Source organism: Uloborus diversus, chromosome 7 (genome assembly GCF_026930045.1).
Source record: "Uloborus diversus isolate 005 chromosome 7, Udiv.v.3.1, whole genome shotgun sequence".
In the NCBI taxonomy this organism is placed as follows: Eukaryota; Metazoa; Arthropoda; class Arachnida; order Araneae; family Uloboridae; genus Uloborus; species Uloborus diversus.
Window position 1 is genome coordinate 166,983,284 of NC_072737.1, and position 22,555 is coordinate 167,005,838.

General features: G+C 33.5%; 1 protein-coding gene across 1 annotated transcript in view; it reads left to right on the forward strand.

Annotated features, from left to right (window-relative positions):
- LOC129226289 (protein phosphatase 1 regulatory subunit 16A-like) overlaps positions 1-22,555 on the forward strand; it is a 223,300-nt gene that overhangs the window by 110,472 nt on the left and 90,273 nt on the right. Inside the window, exon 3 of the mRNA XM_054860892.1 lies at positions 13,665-14,767. Within this exon, the coding sequence (XP_054716867.1) occupies positions 14,512-14,767 (256 nt within the window). The 5' untranslated portion in view covers positions 13,665-14,511. The remainder of the gene's footprint in view (positions 1-13,664; positions 14,768-22,555) is intronic.

Genomic DNA, 22,555 nt, shown 5'->3' on the forward strand with positions numbered 1-22,555 from the left:
CATCCCCATATTAGAGAATTTATACGAAAATTGTGTTTTATTGCCCCCCATAATGGGACGAAAACTACCCTATGTGTTATTCTGATGCATAAGCTATATTATTGTAAAGTTTCATCAAAATCCAGTCAATAGTTTTTGCGTGAAAGAGTAACAAACATCCATACAGACAAACTTTCGCATATAAAATAGTAGTAAGAAAATCACCAAAAAGTTATGTACAAAATTTTTATAATGTATTAATACATCATTAATATAACAATGTAATATAATATTAATTTTTATTTTAATATTCATAAAAAAATTAGTAATGTAAAAATTTTAATTCATATTAGAAGTGCCTAATTAAATATTAAACGTTGGTCAGAAAAAAAGAAAATGTCTAATGACTAAAATGCATATTTTTTATTTATGAATCATATAACTATGTAAAAGTAGTTAACAGAAGAAAATTCAGTAAAACAGCTAATGCTAAAGTAAATCCATTAAAATTGATAAAAATGTAAAATGAAATTTTAGATATAAGTAATGAAAGAAACCTTAATTTTAAGTCTACATATTGTAATAAGATATCAAAAAAAAAAAAAAAAAAAAAAGTGGTTTGAGGATGCATTTACTATTTTGATGACTTTAGTTTGTGCTAAATGAAAATATCGCATATATATCAAAATATCGGATACTTTCGATATTTTCGAAAATATCATGATATATTCGAACCCTGTTAAGCATGAGGTCTTCACTAAAAAAAAGAAAGGAGGGTGGTGAGGGGAGAAGGCTGTCTGAAAACAAGAAGAAAGTAGGAACACCCAGAAAACTGAAGGACTGTGAAACAACATCAAAACTATCTGTTACTTCAATTGTGAGTCGAGTAAATTCTGAAACTGAGTGAAAATCTTATGGAAACAGTAAAGCGAAACGAGTTTATGTCCTGAAGGGCAGTAAACGGAGCAAGTTTGTGATTGAATATTCGCCTGAGAAGAAGCGCTCGGGAAAATTCGTCGCTAAGTCGTGAAAAAAGTTGGAAAAGTTTCGTGTTTTAAAGCAGGATGAGAAAGTGTGAGAGCCGCTTTGAAAATAGTATATACTAAAAACAAAATGTTTAAAATTCATAGTTTCAGTTATGTGTGCTGCGGAGTTCTGATAAATGTATAAAACATTCTATTCATGTCACACGAAATGTCGTTTACATGTTAAATTCATTGCCTTATGAATTTTAGATGTGACTCTAGAAGGGAATGCCGTTCCGGTTGTTCGGAAAAGTTAAATGGATCGAATTTTGTTTGCAAAAAACAGCGATTTCACTTCAGTGCCTCATATCTCTCACATTAGACTAAAGTAGCAGAATCTATCACTTTGGTACTGTACAAACAGTGATGTTTCCATCAATTTTTCTGAGGGTATACTACCAGTAATTCATTGCGCACAATATGTGTATGCGATGATATACATGATATATCATAATATTGAACATTTTTGAAGCTTAAGAGTATACGCTATATGTCTATAAAATGTTTGAGAGGATACGGCGTATATGGAGTATATACCCTATGGGAACATCCCTGTGTACAAACTGGTTTTTTCCGACTAACTTGGGCTAAAGGTAATCCGAACAGTCGAAAAGCCGGATCCGAACACTCCAAAATCCGAACGTATTGTCCGGATTTTCGAGTGTTCGGATTGCCTTTAATAATCGGGAAATAAGCAAAACAGATCCTTAAATAAGCTGAATTACCTTTTGCAAGGGTCCACACTTGGGGGGGGGGGGGTCATGGCGCAGATTTCGCCATTGAAATTATATTTTGGGGGGGGGGGGTGTTTTAAGGGGTACTTTCCCTTTTGGGGGGGGATCTAGCTTTTGGGTGGATCTTCGCGATATTTAAGGGGGTGCGCCCTTGCTCTTAGGGAAGGGCACCCCTGACCTTTTGGCTATGCTTTGTTACAGAATTACACAGAAGTGTTTGCAAGATATTAAAAGAAAAAAAATCACATTGTTTCTTTACAAAGAATTGGTCCACTCACTTCGATTTCAAACCCGTGTGGTGTTTGAGTGGGCACTGTCATGAAAATGAGTTGAGTATCTACCTGGGCATTAAAAACATCAAACATTTCCATGGATCCCACTAAACCCAGTCTCATCTTCAATGGTATTTAATTAAGGTAAACGCACCAGTAGTAGCCATAGTGAAGTATATTTTTAAACTGTGGGTCTACAATATTCATTGCCCCTCTTGAAACTCAATGAGCGTATTGCCCAACTATTTCTAAATCATTCCAATTTTCAAAAATGCCGGAATTTCAATTTGCTCAATTTTTATCAATTTTTCCCAAACCTCAAATTTGATCCAGGAGTGGCTACTCGAAATCTGAAAATTTCAGTAGTGGCCATCTGACATTCTCTCATCCGAAGAATTTACATTACTTACTTTTAATTCAAATAACTGATGAATAAAATTGATTCAATATGATAGTTACATTAAGTACCAACAAAAAGTCACATTATTATTGTTCATTTCTTTCTTTAAAGTATATAAGTAACCTTGAAGTAGCCACTACTGAAGCATGACTGGACACTACTGGTGTTTTACCTTAGTAGAAACTAATTAAAAGTGCAATGATGTTTTTCTTTTTGGGATATTGATGGCGATATCATTCTTGCGTATTTGAAAACTTTGATATCAATCGAAAGAGCTGAGTTGCCTGCGAATTGATTTTTTTCGGAGCTTCGGACCAAAGAGCGCTACTTACTAGAGGTGCGACATCGATGGCAAAACATCGATGTTAGAAATTAAAACATCGATGGTATTGATACATCGATCGAAAAACATCGATGTTTCCAAACATCGATCTTTTTATCAATGTATAACATTCATTTTTGAATATACTACACTAATTTAAGCAATACAAAAAATACGTACCCGACGAATATATTAAAAATACTGAACTTCAAATCATGAACATAATATAATAAGAATAATTTCGCAACATCTTTGTATTATAGTAGGACAAAAATTGATAATAAGACAAGCACCTATTAATACAAACTAGTTATAGTAATAAGGAAATATTTTCAAACTGAATGAAACTAAAAGTAAATTTACATCAAAAAAGAATCTAAGAAAAAATGCGTCATAGCACTTACCGTAAGTTGAATGATGAGAAAAAGTTGTGCTAATTATTTTTAAAATACACAATTAATTCTAAACTATTTTTAAGAGCAAGAAATATGTGTTGTACTGTTAGTTAATAATTAAACACAAATTGTAAGTAATAGAGGGACGACTTGGTGGTGGAAATCGATAAGTAACCCCGAATATTGGTGCTGACAGTTTGGAGAAAACTAAGTTTGTTTACTTTGTTCCCCAGAAGCGCATTTCTCTTTTCGCACACTATCCCTCTAGTCAGAGAAACATCTCTTTCCGATGGAACAGAAATTGCCATCACTATCAAATACTTTAAAGCAACTTTTACCAGCTCTGAATTTTTAAAGTTATAATTTTCACCGTAGTAACGTCTAGGATTTTCCTTTAGTTTAAGAACTGGAACCTTGAAATAGACTGCAAGTTCTAGCGCCAGACTACCAGTATCAGGTTCTCCCAGTAGCTTTGACCTCTCTTCCTTACTCTCTAGTAATCTTCTACCATCTTGTAGTCTTCCCAAAAATCATCCTCTGCACAGAAAAATTGCTCTTATAAAATGGGTGCAAAAAAAAAAAAGATTTTTTTTTTTGGCAACTCCATAAGTACTCTTAAGTACCTAGCGAGAAAATTGGAGCAAATTTTATGATTATTTTTATTAAAATGCAAAAACAGCAGTATCGAAACCAAAACATCGATGGTCCCAAAACATCAAAAGTAAAACATCGATGTTTTGACAAAAACATCGATGTTTCCAAAACATCGACATCGATGTCGCACCCCTACTACTTAGTGGCTCCCAAAAGTGTTCGTACACCTACGACTTTCAATGAAATAGGGCACTATCCATTTGTTAGAATTAATATTTAGGAATAAGTATTTAATTATAAGATTTATGATCAATTTTCAACAATACTACATTTTTTAAAAAAAATATTAAAATTTAATTTTTTAAAAATCAAAAATTAAAAAGTGCCGGAAATTTTATCTTACAAAAGTCTTCGTACACTTTAAAAAATATCTATATATTATTGAACAATCTAACTTTTTATTAAGTTATTATTTAGTAGAATATCATGCAGTATCAATAACACCTTTTAAGCGTCTGGGAATAGATTTCATTTTTTTTCTTTCTTTTTTTTTTTTTTTTTTTTTTTTTGCGTAATTTCTGAGTAAGTGTTCAACCACACTTCGAGTCTTATTGTTACTAGCTCTATTTTCGTTTTAAAGCCGTATTTTCGTAATCTAGCCTCCAGATATCTCTAAATATGTCGCATTAAGTTCAAATCTGGAGATTGAAGGGGTATTTTCTAAACTTAAGGACCATTTTTGAGGAACTAGACGCAAACGTTGAAAACCGTATGCTTCTTATCGTTGTCTTGATAAAAAACAAAGTTCTTTCCGATAACCAAATTTTTGGCTAATAGTTTAAAAGTGGTTTTTAAAATATTTAAATGAACAGCATGGTTCATTATTTCATCAAAAAATTCCAAACTACCAAGTCCTGATGCTGATATGCACCCTCACACAAAAACGTCTTCACCGTCCTGATTAACTGGTGCAACTAAGTTCTTAAGATTAAGTTCCTATTTTTTTCTTCTATTTACAATTATGCAAAAATTTAACCAAAGATGTTGAATAAATTTTTATCTCTAAGTAAGACGTAATTTCAAAACGTTTTGAGCTTATTTATCATTGATTTTGCAACGAAAAGCGTAAGCTTTATGTTTTTCCGCACGGCCAAGAAAATTTCTGCTGGAAGAGGTCCCATTTGAACCAGCTAATCAGAGAACTTAGCGAACAATTTTAGGTGAAAATTAAATGTAAAAATTTTCATTTTACTCTGCAGGAACTTTTACAGCACTCAAATGTGTCTTTTTTACAATTTTTTTAACTGTAAATATCCGATCACGCTTTGCCGATTGACCTTTTCTTACCTTGTTTTCGGTCCGATTATTTTCTTTAAAGCATTTTATCAAACACTTTAATATAGAATGGAATAAATTAACTAATTTAGACATTTCAAACCAATTTACCGCTACTGTGAGGAAAAAATTCAAATTTTGAATGGTGTTTGTAGTTTTTTACGAATACCAGCCATTTTAAAGTAATAAGCACAGTATTAAGGAATAAATAAACAAAAAATTAAAGCCAAATGACTTTGAGTCAACACATTGCAAAAATAATAATAAAAAAAAACGACATATGATAATTTTAATCATGAATTTATTCGGAAATATTTGAGTGTACGATGACTTTTGTGGCATATTATTTCTCTGTCTCTTCGTTTTTTGGCCCATTTCAAAAAGAAGATCCGTCAATAATTTTAAAAGAATACAGGTTTTTATTTAGAATGAAATAGGAATGATGTAAAAAAAAATGGACTTCATATTCGAATTCAGTTTCGCATTATTTTGGTTTTACTAAAAAATTTCAAAGTGTACGAACACTTTTGGGAGCCACTGTATATAGGAATTTTTAATAAATTTGTGTCTACTTTTGGATGCTAATAAATTTATGTAAGCTTCGCTATAATTACTATTTTTGGGAACGACCCGATAGATTTTTTTGAAGTCTGTGACATGCACCCTTCCCTTAAAACGGCAATGTAATTTTTGGCAACAAATGACTGTCATTTTAAAGTTTTAAGTGCACAGAATTATTAATTAACTCCTTCATATTAAGTCAGAGATATTTTAACGCCTCTACGAGCTAATTCATATTTCACGCATTGAAAACACGCTTCAAAAATTCAGTCAAACGTATTTTTGACGCTTTTCATCTATGCACGTATAAATGCATGTGTGTGTTCCAGGCGCGGATACAAGTGGAGGGTCATGGGGGCCATGACTCCCCCCCCCTAAACCACTGTCAATACTATCCGTCCACATTGTGCACAAACACTTTAATAAAATGTAAACGATTTCAGTCATTTTTCATTTCATAAAAATTTTTTTGACGCATTTATTTAGAATGAGAATTTTTTTTCATTGCTTATATGTAATTAACGAGTGGTACCCGCACAGCTTTGCCCGTAGTAGAAAATTAAAAGGTCATTTAGTTCGCCTGTATGTTTAAAAATAATGGATGATGAATTTTTCGCCAATTTGCTATGAAAATTTGCTCGTCCTTGTTATGGTAATTTGCTTGTCCATGTTATGATAATTTGCTCATGAAAATGTTCTTAAAATTGGAATAGAAAAGAACAAAATCGAATTTTCGAAAAATCGTTTTGAAATGCACACTGCGCACCCCCATGCTACAAACTAATTTTGTACCAAATTTCATGAAAATCGGCCTTGGCGCTATGCGCGTCACAGACATCCAGAGATCTCGACAGAGATCCAGACGTTGAGCTTTATTATTAGTAACGATTAGCAGTGTTTATGCCCTATTTGATGCCTTATTCCTGGCCGATATATTGCTCCTTATTGACAACTGAAATAAATTTTCCGTACCCCAAAACGTAGGTTCGTTCATGGGGGGGGGGGGGGGGCGTCATTTTTTAGCATGACCCCCCCCCCTAAAATGGTAGTCTGTATCAGCGCCTGGTGGGTTCCATGTACAAATCTACAATTACGTTGAATCTTTACCAAATTTGGCACAGAGGTCCTTTGATCCTCAGGACAGTTCACATAGCGCGGAGGGAGGGAATTTCCTTATTTGCGAATCCACAGTTTACGTCGGATCTTTGTCAAATTTATCGCAGAAGTTCTTTGATGCTCACGAATTAATATGAGGAGGGGGAGGGGGTGGGCGGCAGAAAATCCGTCAAACGGAATGTTTGCTCCTATCAACGACGACTAAAGTTTTGGAATTAAGAAAAAATTCCAAAGAGTAACTTTTTATTTTCAGTTATAATATTGCTCTTTTCTGCACTTGGTGGGAAATTTTGCATGTCTCCCTTCCTCCTTTTATTTAAGTCTTAATTATTTTGCATGTGTTATTCGACCTAACTTTTATTTTCGAGGTGAGCCTTGTATCGCCGAGCAACGAAAAATTTAGCATCGAGGAAAAGGGGGGGGGGAATCAGTTGAGATTTTTTAGAAACATTACATTTGATTGTTTTTTTTTTTTCATCTGGGAAACCTCAAAATTCTTAACTTTAAAAATCAAAATAGTATACATCTCTATTTTCCCTGCCATCGTCATCTATTTTATCCTGAGAAAGTTAATTTTTACTTTCTTTTACAAAAAAGAAAGTATTGCATTCGCGAAAAAATTTTCACTCAAACATCGGCCTTAATTTCAATTTTCCTCACCCCCGAATGAATGTTGAGTTTATTTTTCAACCCGACCACACGTGGATATATGCCTAGGAACGTACATACACCCGAAATATCCATTTTGACGATCCCCGAGTTAATTACAACGATTTTTCTCGTGACGTCTGTATGTACGTATGTATGTGCGTATGTGTGTATGTATGTCGTATAACTCAAGAACGGAATGTCCTAGACAGTTGAAATTTGGTACTTGGACTCTTAGTGGAGTCTAGTTGTGCACCTCCCTTTTTGGTTGCATTCGGATGCTCCAAAGGGGGTCTTTTGCCCCTTTTTGTGGGGGAAATCATTGTTAATTTCGATGTAAACTCAAGTCGTGTTATAATTTGGCGGACACTTGGTGATATATCGCCAGTCTTTTGGTCGCCAAGTTTTGTCGCCAACTTCGCGACAAATTTGGCGATTTTTTATTTATTTATTTTTATTTATTTACTTTTTTAAAGTCTGGTTTCAATTTGGCCGCTGTTGGTGATATTTAGAGAGTAAACTACTGAATCACATTAAAACTGCCAATAATCAGAAAATGACATTAAGTTGGAGTAAAAGGAAGTCATGTGATGCACACATCAGCTCGTTTATTTCTTCATTTGGGGGGAAATCTCAAAATTCTTAAGGTTAAAAATCAAAACAGTATACATCTCTATTTTCCCTTCCATCGTTATCTATTTCATCCTTAGAAACTTAGTTTTTTTATGGCATGGATTACTAATTAAGTCTTTAATGTTTACGTTTTTTTAACTTCTTCAAAATGAATTTCACTCATTTTTAAAGTGTTCAAGAGTATTTTCACTCCTCGAAGAGAAGAAACCCTTGCATATCTCTTTTAGTACACCTTTTTGTTATAATGCTGTAAAATACTTTTTCTTACGAAAAATATCGAACGCTGCTACCTTCAAGTGAAATAAGACTACAAATTTATTGAGCCGAATATTAAGTTAGATGATAAATAAATGTAAAAGAGGAGAATATATGCTTTATAAAAAATTTCGTCTTTCACGAGATTATGATCAATTGAGAATCCATTTCCATTTTCAAAAGAAGTTAGCTTCCTTTACTTGAGAATTTTTTAAATTTATTTATTTTATTTTTATTTTTATTTTTTGAAATCGCGCTTTTGTACAACAAATGGGACTGACATCCGCACTGAGACTGTTTGACATGCATCGGGTGAAGTTTCAAACAACAATAAAGCTTGAAAATAGAATCAATCGCTGTGAGTTCAGCAGCTGCATATTTATTTAATTTAATGTTGACTTAATTCTTCCATTCCAAACTTCCTAGAACCCAAACTCCTGGTCTCCAGCGTGATTCGAATACACCGACTTCGTCTGGCGGTTGACACGCGATTATATTAGCCCTCGGAAATAGTTAGCATTTCAGGTGTGCGATTGATTTGCGTTCCAAGAGTTAATAAATTAAATTCGAAACGGGACTAGACAACTACCGTTTCATCGAGTTGCCAAAAGAGGAAGAATGTTTTGATTGTCGTAATAGTGGCGTTGGCTCGGTTCATTATGTGATGTTGCGTTAACCTTAATTTATCTGAGGAACCCTAGGTCGTAAATCAACCAATGGGAATTCCGGTTGTCTCTTTGGGATTATATAATACGTCCTAGTCGGCATAATCACATTAGTGCTCTTACAGTCGAGTTCCGACTTACGAGAGGGATGCGTTCCAAGAGTCCTCGCTTAAGTTGAAATTTCGCGTTGAGGAAAAATATATGCATACAATTTTTTTAAAGCATACCAAATACTTTTAGGCACTTATAAACACCCCTCAAACTGCTCTAAAGCATTCCTTAACCATACACTACAGTTTCTTGCATAAAGAACTAAACTTTTACTGTATTTAAAAAATAAAAAACTATTATTCAATATGAAATACTTTAAGGTGCACTAAATGAATGACCAATGGAAATAAAAGACATAAAATAAAACAACACAGTACGCACAGCTTGTAGCAAAATTAAAATGATGCACTATAATAGTATTGTACAGTAGATACAGTAACAATATTTAAGAGTTAATAAAATAATAGATTAAAAAACTAAAAAAAACACGCTTTCGTAGCAAAATGAACTAAAAAGTGAAAAATAACCTTTGGATGATAGTAGTTAACCAATCACTTAATTTTAATGTAATACAAAAAAGCGTGGGGTGCTGTCTATTTACATTTTTGCTTGGACAACAAATGGAAGAAATTCAAGACAACTGATAAGAAGCCCCCCACGCTTTTTTGTATTACATTAAAATTAGGTGATTGGTCAACTACTATCATCCAAAGATTATTTTTCACTTTTTAGTTCATTTTGCTACGAAAGCGTGTTTTTTTAGTTTTTAAATCTATTATTTTAGTTTTCTGTTTTTTAGTCATGTTGGAAAATTATCAGGCAAAAATTGTTTGTTTTGTGCGATATATGAAAATTTGAATCAGATTGGGACTTAATTGACGAAATTATTTATAAAACGAGTGCGAGGTAAAATCTTTGAAGTTAAGACAAGGGCACCCCGATGGGAAGCTACTGTGAGTCATTGATGTATGTTTGCGGAAATCATATTTATATTACTTTGAAAATTTGAGATGCATTTGAATGAAAGTTTTGTTCAACAATGGTCTGATCAGCAATGAATTTCAAATTAAAGGCTCACCTAAATTTTGGCATGAAATTGGTTAAAAACAATTATATTTCATGTTCTAATTACCTTGGAACATTGGAACAAATTTTGTCTGATGCAGAAAAATTTAGGGTTTTTGTAGATATTTTTAAATAATTTTTGCGAGCATTTTTTATTGTATTTTTTTAAAATTTTCCTTTTTCACATTGTTGGATTTATACCAAAATATTGATTAAAATTGGAGGAAACTAACAATTAAAAGAGTTAATTAATTAATTTGATTATAGAATATTGCATTGTCATCGGGTCTGAGGTCGCGTGCCAAATTTCAAAAGAATCTGATCCCAGGAAGTGGGCGAAAATTGAGCTGCAAGATTTCGTTACAAGATACATACATACATACATACAGGTGAAGCTAATAAAAGCGTGTTAAAAAATGAAGATATTGATGATCCTCCTCCATGATCAGATCGTTATTCTTATCTATTTTTTTTTTTTAATACGGTTGCTTCGCCTTTTGTTTTATAACGTTTCAATTTGTGGAAACATCTCCTCTCTCTGATCTCTTTATCAATCCACAATACAAGAGCAGCTTCCATTTTCATATTATTTACTTTGCTAGACTGCTCTGCAAGCTTCAATATTGAAACTAAGTTCTGATCTTTTACGGATATCTTTTTGTTTTGACTTTTAATTGTACGCATGGAAGATTCACTCATACTTATTGTCGCGCTACCGTCGACGTTTTGTCTTTGTTTAAGCATATCGAGAATCTTAGGCGTTTTTTTTTTTTTTTTAATTTTTTATCAGGAACTTTCTTTTTCTTCCTATCTTCACAAATTTTAGATGAAGGTGACACTAAGGTGCCATTATATTTCATCAATTTCTATATTTAGAATGAAAAAAAAAAAAAAATGAAAGATCCTGAATGGATCTTTGATGCACTAGGTTAGTTTGGTGTGGGAACTTTGGCTATCAATGATGCTTAAAGGGATGTAATAATATTCACGAAATCAATATTTAGTAGCCAATATCGAAGCTGATACTTAGTTCCAAAAAACATTTCGTGTTGTGGGCGAAAAATTCGCGTTAGCTCTAAAATTTGACTTGCGAAAAATTCGCGTTATAGCCATTTCGCGTAAGTCGAATCGCGTTGTAGCGGGAGTCGACTGTATTTCGTTTTGTATCTCATAAAGTTAGAAAATTGGTTTTATCTCCAATAACCGGCTGTCGAGTGAACTTGTTGATATTTATTGACAATATTGCTGTTGCCAGGGCTTGATTTCTGATTTAAAAAAAAAAAAAAATGTGTAGAAATGCTATACTGCCACGCTGAGAGCAAAAGTCGTATCTGCAACCGAATTCAAAACAAGATGTATTGCTTTTTAAAGTTTTGCGCCTCCATAAACATATTTGATTCAGATGCCACATTTTAAGATTTTTTTTTAACGCTTCCCATTAACATATGGCCATAATACATTGCATCTAAATTAATTTCCATCCGAGTTTTCTGTTTACCAGATTTGCCTCGGTTCCGAGCGGTCCGGATAATTGGAGCTCTGTTGTATAAAACACTGGCACTCAGCGATTTCATTGTTAAGTTTCTGAATGAAATCATATTCGTATTTCGGGAAAAATCCTTACCTAAAAAATGTTACCGCTATCGTGTGTGTGTGTGTGTGTGTGTGTGTGTGTGTTTTTTTTTTTTGCCCAAATCATCCTGATTTTCCGTCTATCCGACTTTCCTTGGTTTCGACCGTTCCAGATAATCGGAGTGATCTGAATGACCGGATCTGAGTGATCTCACATACGTAGTTCGTGAAAACACCTTACCTAAAAAAACATTGCAATTTCCTTTTATTTTTTACTACCAGTACCCGCACAACGATGCCTGTGCTAAAAATTTAAAGAAAAACCGTTGAATTCAAGAAAAACAAATTACATCAAAATTACATTTGCAGTAGCTTTCAAATGTAAAAAACTCCATAATTCATCGCCAAATTCGCCAAGCGGCTTTCTAATTAAAAAGAAAATCAATTAACATACGCACAATGAATTTAAAATAAAGTAACAACAGTAAAATATTCATAAGCAACAAAGGCAACTTCCTCCAAAATGTTTAAAAAGAAAGTAATTGAAAAATTCTCTGGAAAATGGACCTAGTGTTAGATTTGAAAATTGTCTGGAAAGTGGACCTAGTGTTACAGCAATTTCTCGAAAGAGAAGCCTTAAAAATTGGCTCAATTAGAATAGCTTATGTCTGATGTTCTAATTAATTGAGAAAAATGGAACAAGCATCATCTTGTTTGGAATACTCCTTCCAACGATAGATAATGTTCGGGGGTGGGGGGATTTTTTACCCCCCAATCAGCCGAAATTTAGCTTAATTAGTAAATTATAAATTTCGAATTAGTTTTTTTTCTAATTTAGGTTCGAGGTGCACGGGCCGGGCGGGCCCAGGGTACGTTCGAATTTTTGTGCCAAGTTTCAGGACATAGGTGCTATGGGGTCTTCTAGCCATCGCGTACAAACAAAGAAAGAAACAAAGAAACACCGTTACCTTTATATATATAAATTTTGAGGCAATCATCCAAATTTTCCATTATCCAGATCGGCTTTGATACGGATAATCGGAGTTCTGTTTTTATAAAGCGTGCTTTTAAAACCGTTTCCCACCGTGGGCGCCAGAGGGGTTCCTTGTAACATCTGTCTGCAGTCTCCTGCAAATTTGCGTTCATTAACGTTGTATTTGTTCTGCACATTGCTATTTATGTATTTCTTTTTGCCTTTATTTGCTATTTTTTTAAGTTGAGCCAGTTATCTGAATTTTTTCATTAAACAGATCTGCTTTGGTTCGGATAATCGGTGATTCGCTTTATAAGACAAGATATCTCAACTGACACTCGATGGTTTTATTGTTCTTTTCTGGTTTCCGAATGATCTTATAATTTAATGTAACTTATTTTTTTCTTAGTAACTTTCAAGAAAAAAAAAAAAAAAAAAAACACGTAGGACAGTTTCTGGATCCAAGCGTTCAGTACACACAAACGTTTTAATTAAATATAATTTTCTAATACGTATATTATATGGGACAATTATGTATAAGTTATAGGACAGTATTTTGTATAATTATAATTACAGCATAAATATTTACAACTTAATTTTCGGCCGATACGGCCGAATCACACCACGTGATTCGGCCAAGCCAAAGTTTCGCGAAGTGGCCGAAGCTTCGTTCTATCTCTAATTAAAACTGACACTCAGCGATTTTACTGTTCTCTTCTCAAGTTTCCGAGTGATCTCAAAAACGTAGTTCGCGACATGCCAATAAATATCAAACATCTTTTTATCGTCGTCTGAGAAGCGCGTTTATGTACGTTTCCTAATTTAAGACTAGTAATTAGTGTGACGTCGTCGCTCGCATTCCCCTTTCGGCACTAAACGCGTTAGATAAATCTCTATCCTCAGGGCTCGAGGCCACTTGACCGACTCCACATCAGAGGAAAAGTCCCAAAATCCCCCTTTAATTACGGAATTCGAGGTGTGACGTGGAAAATTGCGAGCCTCTTTTTCTTCTTTAATTTCAGCCTGTGCTAGTTTACTAACTTTGTGTCTCTTTTTTTTTATTTTGTAGGGTGATGAAACTCCGGGCGAAGATGCTACACTGCGCTGCTCTCGGGCCTCCGTCGCCATAGTAACCAGTTCATGGTGAAACTCGGCGGATTCCCCCCATCCAATCCGTCCACAACATTCCATCCGCCGATCGCTCGGCTGTCAAGACGTTCTTCAAGTTCGTGTGCAACTTTTATTTGCGAGGAGTTTTTTCTTCTTCTGTGTATTCATTCATCCTGTCCAAAACAGCTTTGACAGCCGCGAAGAAAGTAATAACATTCCTCGAAGAGAAGATAAGTAATCTCGTTTTAATCGGCGCGCGGGAAAGTATTTTTCGATCCCCTGGATGGCCGTTCTATCGACTGTTATGACAGTCTTGTTGTATTGTTAAATGATTGGAATCATCTAATTGTTATGAAGTTGCCTTCCGTCCAAATGTTGCATTCCGATTTTGCTTCCACAAATTTTGTGCTTCGGGTAAACTTTATTTTCTTTTTGACTCCAGTGACTTTTTAGGTGTTTCTTCAAGAACTTTCAATGTGTTTGTCTGAGTGATCCCATATACATCGTTAATGACAACCCCTTCAAAAAACTTTTGCCATTTCAGTTGCCCAATTATACGGATTTTCGGTTAACCGGATCTATCTGGATCCGGATAATCGGCGCTTTGCTACTATCGGAAATTACTCCTTAGGAAATTGTTCCTTCCAAGAGATTGAGCTTTGAAGATTATGCAACTTTTGATATCGGTACCATATAGATATCATCTAGTTTTGCATTTTGTGTAAAGACTACAATGGTTATATGTTTGAGTTAATCAACAGAGTTTCCGTTTCTTGTCATTTAAATTAAGAGTATATTTTTAAAAAATGGCTGAGCATTCAGAGCTCATTGCCGAAATGTCCCAGATCGACAAAATGACTACTCAGGAGCGGCTGAAGTTGGCCAAACGGAGGCGGATGCAACAACTGAAAAAGTGGAGTCAGCGCGAAAAGGAATACAACAGCAATAAAAGGAAGAAGGAATTGGTCGCTATCAAACGAATCAAGAAAAATGATTATAAAGTGCATTTCGTGCCCAGCGTCATGCTTTTGGAAGCAGCTGCTAGGAATGATATCGAAGAAGGTAAGTGATCTTTTTGGGTTTGTACCATACATTTTTCCTCAACTTTTGTAAATTCAATTTTAAGTGTGTGTAAATTAAGATAAAGTGCTATGAAACTGTCAAAAAAAAAAAAAAAAAAAAACTGATATTTTTACATAAAACAAATATTTAATTTGTTTTATGTATAATGTCAGCATTGGTAAATGTTTTAGCAATTTTTCAAAATTAAGTTTTCCTATCTTAAAAAGAATGAAAATCTCATTCTAAACTAATATGTTAGAAAATTGCTAATGTTTAAAATGTTTTTTTTTAATTTAAAGATGTTGGTTTATAAACCTTTTTAAGTGTCAAAATACTTAAAGCACTTTACCTTATCTATGATTGTTTAAATCAAACTGTTGATATGGATAAATTCATCATTGGGAAAAAATCATTTTTATATAGCAGGCGTGCATATCAAAGTGTTTATCCATTCCCTCCAATAGTATTCGTGCATTGCATTCACAAAATGAGGTAATTATGAATGGAATACAATTAAAGAAGTTAATCTGTCATTAAAATAAACAATTTAATTCAGAACATTTGTGTCTCTTATAAAAATTTGACTCATGCATTGCAGTTTGGAAGAGCCCAGTAGACAAAAATACTATGTAACGTTTTTTAAGAAATGGGTAATTTTTGTCTGGATGATTGAGCTATACTCTTCTTTAAGCTTGAAATGTTTCTACTTTTTGCGTTGAAATAAAGCCGCGTTCAGTGGTGTGGTAGGATCCGTCGGAGGACTCCTGATTCCGGAGCGAAATAACAGCCATAAAAAGAAACTTGTGATAACTTTTGCACTTTATACTGGAGAGATATAACATCTGCAAAAAAAAAAAAAAAAAAAGAGAAAGAAAACTTGTAGCAACTTTCGTCAGAAAGGACCCCTAACACCGGAAAATAGTAGTATCCAGGGTTCGAAAATATCAAAAATATCTGATATTTTGATCTATATCGGATATTTTGATTATATCCGATATTTTCAATCACCACAAACTAAACTCTTCCGCACCGTACATGCATCCTCAAAAATCACTTTTTATTTTCTTATATATATTTATGATTCAGAAGTAAAAAATATGCATTAGTTGGTGAATATTTTTTTCCTGACCAACGTTTAATACTTAATGAGGAACTTTTAATATGAATATAAATTGTTACTAATAATTTTATGAATATAAAATAAAAAATTAACATTATGTTACTTTGTTATATTAATGATGTAATAATACATCGTAAAAATATAGTACGCAACGTTTTGGTTATTTTTAATAACAAATAAACAGTATTACTATGATTAATATAATTTTTATATTGAAAATACCGTAGTTGAAAAAATAAATATCGAAAATATCAAAATATCGTGATATCTTCAAAATAAATATCGGATATATATCGTGATATATATAGACTGATATATATCGGCGAACTCTGGTAGTAACAGCTGACAAAAAAAAAAAAAACTGGCGATGGGCTCTTCGGGTCCTTTTCATTTGATTGCTAGCAAGTTGCATTCAAAAGATGTTTTCGCAATCCTAATCGCAATAGCATCTTAGCACGTTAGTAGTGCGATAGCACGTTCTTCATCGGCTCGTTTTCGTCGAGGCATGACAAAACTGTAAGGTATGAACCAACCTAAGGTAAGGAGGAAGTCGGCAAGGTATAAACCAACTCCTTAATTTCGTATATAAATTAGACTCCACTACATTGTAATAACAGATTTTTTTAAAAAATACTAAGCACTTTTCATAATGCACTCAAAAGGACAAAATAACTTTTCTGGGTCGGAAAGAACAATTTAAGTATACCTGTAGTTTTCAATTATTTCAAGAAAAAGGCTTCACAAACGAAGAAAAGTGCGGCTCAAGTCAAATAGAGAATTTCTAATAATTATATAGCTTTCAATCATAAATTTGAGTGTTGAAACATGCATATTTTTCTTAATGGGAAAGTTAGGTTTGAAATGACTTTACATACTTTCGAACCCTGGTTAGCGTTAACATTCTGATGTCTCAATAACACAAAAGTATAATTTTTAAGTCATCTGTGTTCTATAACTTCTTTAAAATTGAAAATAAAGGTAGCATTGTCTCCATTTTTTTAACTTTGCAAATATGCAATGTTGCTTAAAGTCTCATTTGCCATAATAGTTTTTCAGTCTCTGTTGCGGTATTTTCGCAAATAGAACTCTTGTTTTGTCCGCCAAATAATATTTTACCAACAGATGGAGCAAAGAAGCATGCAAAACTTCAATACAGTCAGACCTCGATATAGGGTCACCTGCTTATAAGGTCACCTCGCATATAAGGTCACTTTTCTGAAGTCCCGGCTCACTGAATAGGAATTCTATGTCATGTATTATCGGATATATGGTCAGGTCATAGTACATTAGTCGCTTATAAGGTCACTTTTGTCAGATTTCTTTGAATGATTTCAGTGCCTAACAGATTCACTTCCAAGAATTAACCGCGATATACGATCCTTAAAAAGTGAAAAGTCGTTTTTCCAATTAACGTAGCAGGTAGTGCACAGAATGCAGTAGCAAGTGAGCATTACAACAGTGATACTAAAATATGAAGCAGTAATGCGGGCCCTCAGCGTGTACAGATTGCATTTTTTTTACCAGTCATGAGAAGCTGAAGAAATTTTCAGAAAATAATTAGAAATCATTTTGTTTAAATTAAAGAAAAAACACAGTCCTGTATTAATGACAATTTTAAGTAAGATAAGTTGCACATCAGTTGTTTGCTTGGGGATATTTGAATGCAGCTTTACTCTAAATGAAAGTTTTAAAAAATAATTTCAAAATGTCTTATTGATTCCAAAAATTCAAATTGGTTCAAATCAGTTTAACTATAATAGCCTAATTAACTGATAGCTTTGAACGTATTAAATTTTGAAGTAATTTAATGAATTAAATGTTTCTTTATAAATGAATATATATGAATCGATTACAGTGAAACCTGTGTAAGTTGACCACTCGCGGTGCACTATTTTAGTGGTCAACTTAAACAGGTGGTCAACTTACAGAGGTTGAATTATACGATAATGGCTAATTCCGTGGCTGAAAAAAGCGGTCAACTTACAAGGGTGGTCAACTTCACAGATTTTACTGTATAAGGTCAACCCGCTTATAAGGTCAGTTTCGTGAAGTTCCGAGGGGTGACCTTATATCGAGGTGCGACTGTACATCTCAAATGATGCATGCATTTGTAGGAGAGAAACAACCATAAAATCCAACTTTTTTGAGCTTCAGTTATGTCTAGTAGTAGATTTCAAAAGTTTAGTCTGGTGTACTCATAAGTTGAAAGACGAAGACTTTCAAAACATTCAATTTTTTGATTCGGAGATTTGAAAAACACATGCCAGGAAGGAGATGAGACATAAAGAGCTTGCGATAATACGAAGTTGGGTAACCGGTTGTTTTTGTATGCTACCCTAGCCAAAAAATAAAATAAATAAATAAGAAATAAAGTGTCTGTTCACCTTTGAAAACATTATAAGGGAAGAACCTTTAAGCTAATGAAGTTTCTTGTAGTTAACCCTCTCTGTCTGCTCAATTTTCGTAAAGAAGTCGCATTAAAAAATGCGATTTTTTTAAGTGTAAAAAATCAATATAAAATACAGGGTGTTCCAAAAAGAATGACCCGATTTGAAATGGGTATATTATGAAAATTATTGAAAGTAGACACTTCAGATTAATTTTATATTGTATGGATAATAATCAAGTTTTTTGACATACAAAATTAAAGGTGCTCAATATGTCCACCATTGGATGCACGGCACATGTCTACACGGTAGTCAAATTCGTCCCAAACTTTTGCAAGCATGTCTGTATCGACTGAGTCCACTGCTTACATAAACAACCCGTGTCTTTGAATTGCTTATATGCCATCTTCTAATGCTCTTCGGGGCAGGATGTTCAACACTAGGGTATTCTCGACGAAAATCGCGCTGAACAGTAATTACGGACTCGCATTTTGCGAAGCGTGGAATATAATACGATTTTTGTCGTGCAGTCGCCATTTTCACAAACACTGAAATGGCGAGCGAAGAAAGAGAGTTAGCCCTACCTGTCGGAAACTCCGTAAAACTCGAGATTTTCCCCATTCTAACAATACCTTTGTCTAATGAAACGGATTAAAATCTGAATAGTTATGATTTCTTGAAATCGGGTCATTCTTTTTGAAACACCCTGTATATACTAAATATGCACAAATTACGTTAAAAATTACGGTTAGTATGATAAGTCTTTAAACAAGGTTCAAAGAAAAGTTCTATTTCACGTTCTTTACACGCCAAATTCGAGTTTGATTATGCCCCCCCCCCCTTCCTATTTTTTGAGCAACAAACAACGCTCTTTCGGTGAAACCCCTTCTTTCTTTCTTTCTTTCTTTTTTTTTAAACAAAAAGGAGGTATCTAGCTTAGTAACTGGTGAGAGTAAGTCCAATCATTGACTTAGGAAACGCTGAGGCAAAGATCCCAAGTCTCATGGTTCAACCACGACGAATCGGAGACATATTTTCCGTGAAGCGAGTGAAAAAAAAAAAAAAAAAAACTGGTTTTTCCAACACTTTACTTTAAAAGAAATCATGGACTTGAGATCCTTGCTTCAAGATTTGAAAGCTTCACTCTCTTCACTTTTTATTCCTTCTCAATGGTTTAACTACTTCAGAAAATGCATTACTGACGCTTAAACGATAAAAGAGCGGTTTTTAAATTAAGCAATGCACGTGGAAATCGCGTAGTTAGCAAATTTTGTTTCTTCTGCTTACTGTTTCGTTCTTCGGTGGAAATCGCAGGTTTACGTAGCGAAAGCGTTAAACACAAAATGTAAATCTAAACATTTCTTTCATTCTTACATTTTCGCAAATATCCGTCAAAATTTGTATATATTCAGAGAAATCGAACTGAAATTTTCATTAAATCTTAAAAAAATATTTGAGTTGTGTGACAAGACAAAAATTTTGGGAAAAGAACGTCAATTAAAATGACTTAATGCGAGAAAAAAGTGAATAATTAATATTAATAAAGAAAAAAAAAAGTATTGAAAAAATATGCCAAAATCTTTTGAAAAGTAAACTACTAAAAGCCTGAAGGTTAGTTTTACTTCTGCTCGTAATGAGGTGGTTTCCTTCGGTCAAAAGTACTACTTTTAATCATTGAAATGGATAGAATGAGCAAAATAACAATAATAATAACAATAATAATAATAATAATAACATGGACCCAGAAAATACTTTCATTTTCCCAACAGTTTTTTTTTTAATTAATTTTTTAAAATGTCCATTTTTCAAACAGGCATGGTCTTGATGACGTCACAAATGATGCACTTTGCCGCATCTTTCTACTACGTTTCCACGTTATGATAATCAAGAAGCGAATTAAATATTGCGCTCTACGCTTGCTATCAACCATATAGTTGTCAATACATGTGAGTAAAGATGCGAATTAAATATTTTGCACTGTGAATGGCAACACTGAATGGCATTTTATCATTTGTGATGTCATCGGCAGAAGCCGTAAATAATGAATGCGCTCCGATTTAAGTTTTTTTTAAATAATATTTAACTAAAACAGATTATTTAAAAATTGGTCAGATCCTATGTTTTTAAGCATGCTCTTTCAGAAAAAAAAAAAAAAAAAAAAAAAAAAAAACTTTTAAAATTTTGGAAACGGCCCCATTGCTTTTTATTATTTTCTTTTATTAAATCACGTGCATTAAATTCTAGTAATTTTGTTTTGTACTACCGAATGTAATGGCTCCAACTTATATGTCGATGCGAACTGAATATTAAAATAATTAACTGATTAACTTGAAATAGATTCGCCAGACAAAATAAAACTACTTATTAAAAAAGCACTCTGCAGTGGCTAGTAAAGCACTTTATTCAGTACCCCTGCCTGGCACAGTAAAAAGATTACAGTCTAAAAGGGTAATTTTGAGCTATGCCGGTCAACTTTGCTCCCCTTTAAATGTTTTGTAGAAAAAGCTCAAAATCCTAGTGCTGCACTCACTCAGCAAGGTTATTAAATAATAAGTTATCAACTTTATATTTTTCGAGAAAAGTTCCAATATTGTACACAACTCATTGCTTTGTTTATTTTGAAGTAACTGATTGGAAGCTGTTTTTAAAGTTGTTGAGAGTGCGCTTCCTAATAGTAACAGCTTATAATTGATAGAAATCATGTGATGTTGTGAAGAGCTAACGAACTGTTGTTCAACATTTACAAATTTTATTGAAATTGTTGAGAGTGCTCTTCCCACATAGTAACAGTTATATTATAAACTAGAAGACCTGACAGACGTTGTTCTGTTCAAGCTTTGTAAATTGAAAAGTTAAAAAAATTCAGTAAACCATCAAGTGTTTGAACCGTTTTGTTGAAAAAATAAGTAAAAAGAAAATGATTTAAGCTGCTTGATGTCAGAATGCATATATTTATTGCTACTTGATTTATCTAATGTCCACTGAGCAGTTGTTTTATTAACTATTTTTTCTCCCGTACGTGGTGACTTGTTCCTTCAGCCATACTCAAAGGATAAAAAGCGTCCTCAGATATTAAGTGTAAAAAACTAACTACTTATCTCGAACAAACGGGAAATCCCGCTGTAACATCCCTCATATGAAAAAGAATAAAACAACCGAAAGGATATCGTTTGAAAAAACGATAAAGGTAAAAACAGTTATTTGAATAAGCAAAAATCACTTATCCCTCCCCCCTCCCCTCCCGATGTAAAATAAACATACTTCAACTAAAATGACTAAAAACTCTTTAAAAACGAAAAGCAACACTTAGCAATCTTACTACTATTATATATGCGAAAGTTCGTCTGTATGGATGTATGGATGTATGGATGTTTGTTACTCTTTCACGCAAAAACTACTGAACGGATTTTGATGAAACTTTACAATAATATAGCTTATGCATCAGAATAACACATAGGGTAGTTTTCGTCCCGTTATGGGGGGCAAAACCCCCCTTAGGGGAGCAATAAAATACAATTTTCGTATAAATTCTCTAATATAGGGATGAAAAAATACTTGCACATATTTACATTATATGTCCATCGAAAGCTCTGATTTTTCTGCTGAAGATGGCACTTATTCGAAATCTCTAAGTAGAATAAAAAACGAGTTATGAGCTTTTTAGTTCCATGTTCGAAGGCTTTCCTAAACTCAATACAGTATTTAGTGTATTATCTCAACTCCCTGTCGATAGCGACAATTGTTGTATTGTTGACTATCTTTGCTTTTCGTCTGGCTGTTCAAGGCTTTTCTCAAGTCAAATCTTGAAGTAAGATTTTTGCACAAGATTGGCAAATAATATATGATTTGGCTGATCATTTTCAATTTAAACGGAACTTTAATGCAATTAATGGTTTTTATTATTATTTATGCTGATTGAACACTTACTCATTATCCAATCAACCAGCAGATCGCCAAAATTTTTGCAGAAAGATTTCCATAGCTGATGCATTTGGCAGTTTTTTTCAACGTCGCTGTTTTTGAAGCCGAAGACTACGTCATAATGTTTCTGAGCTTTCACCATGTAAACAAAATATCGCCAATCAAAGAATCTTTAAAAAACTTTTTTTTACTGTGTAAAATAATCCAGCAACTAAATTAGGCAAACCCATAAACAGCACAAAACGTCCATTAATTTTCCTTTTTGTACAATTTCAAACAATCGCCAAATTTTATTATTTATTTTGGAAACATTTCGGATGAAACTCTTTAGCGCCATTTTATGGTGACCAAAAGTATCTC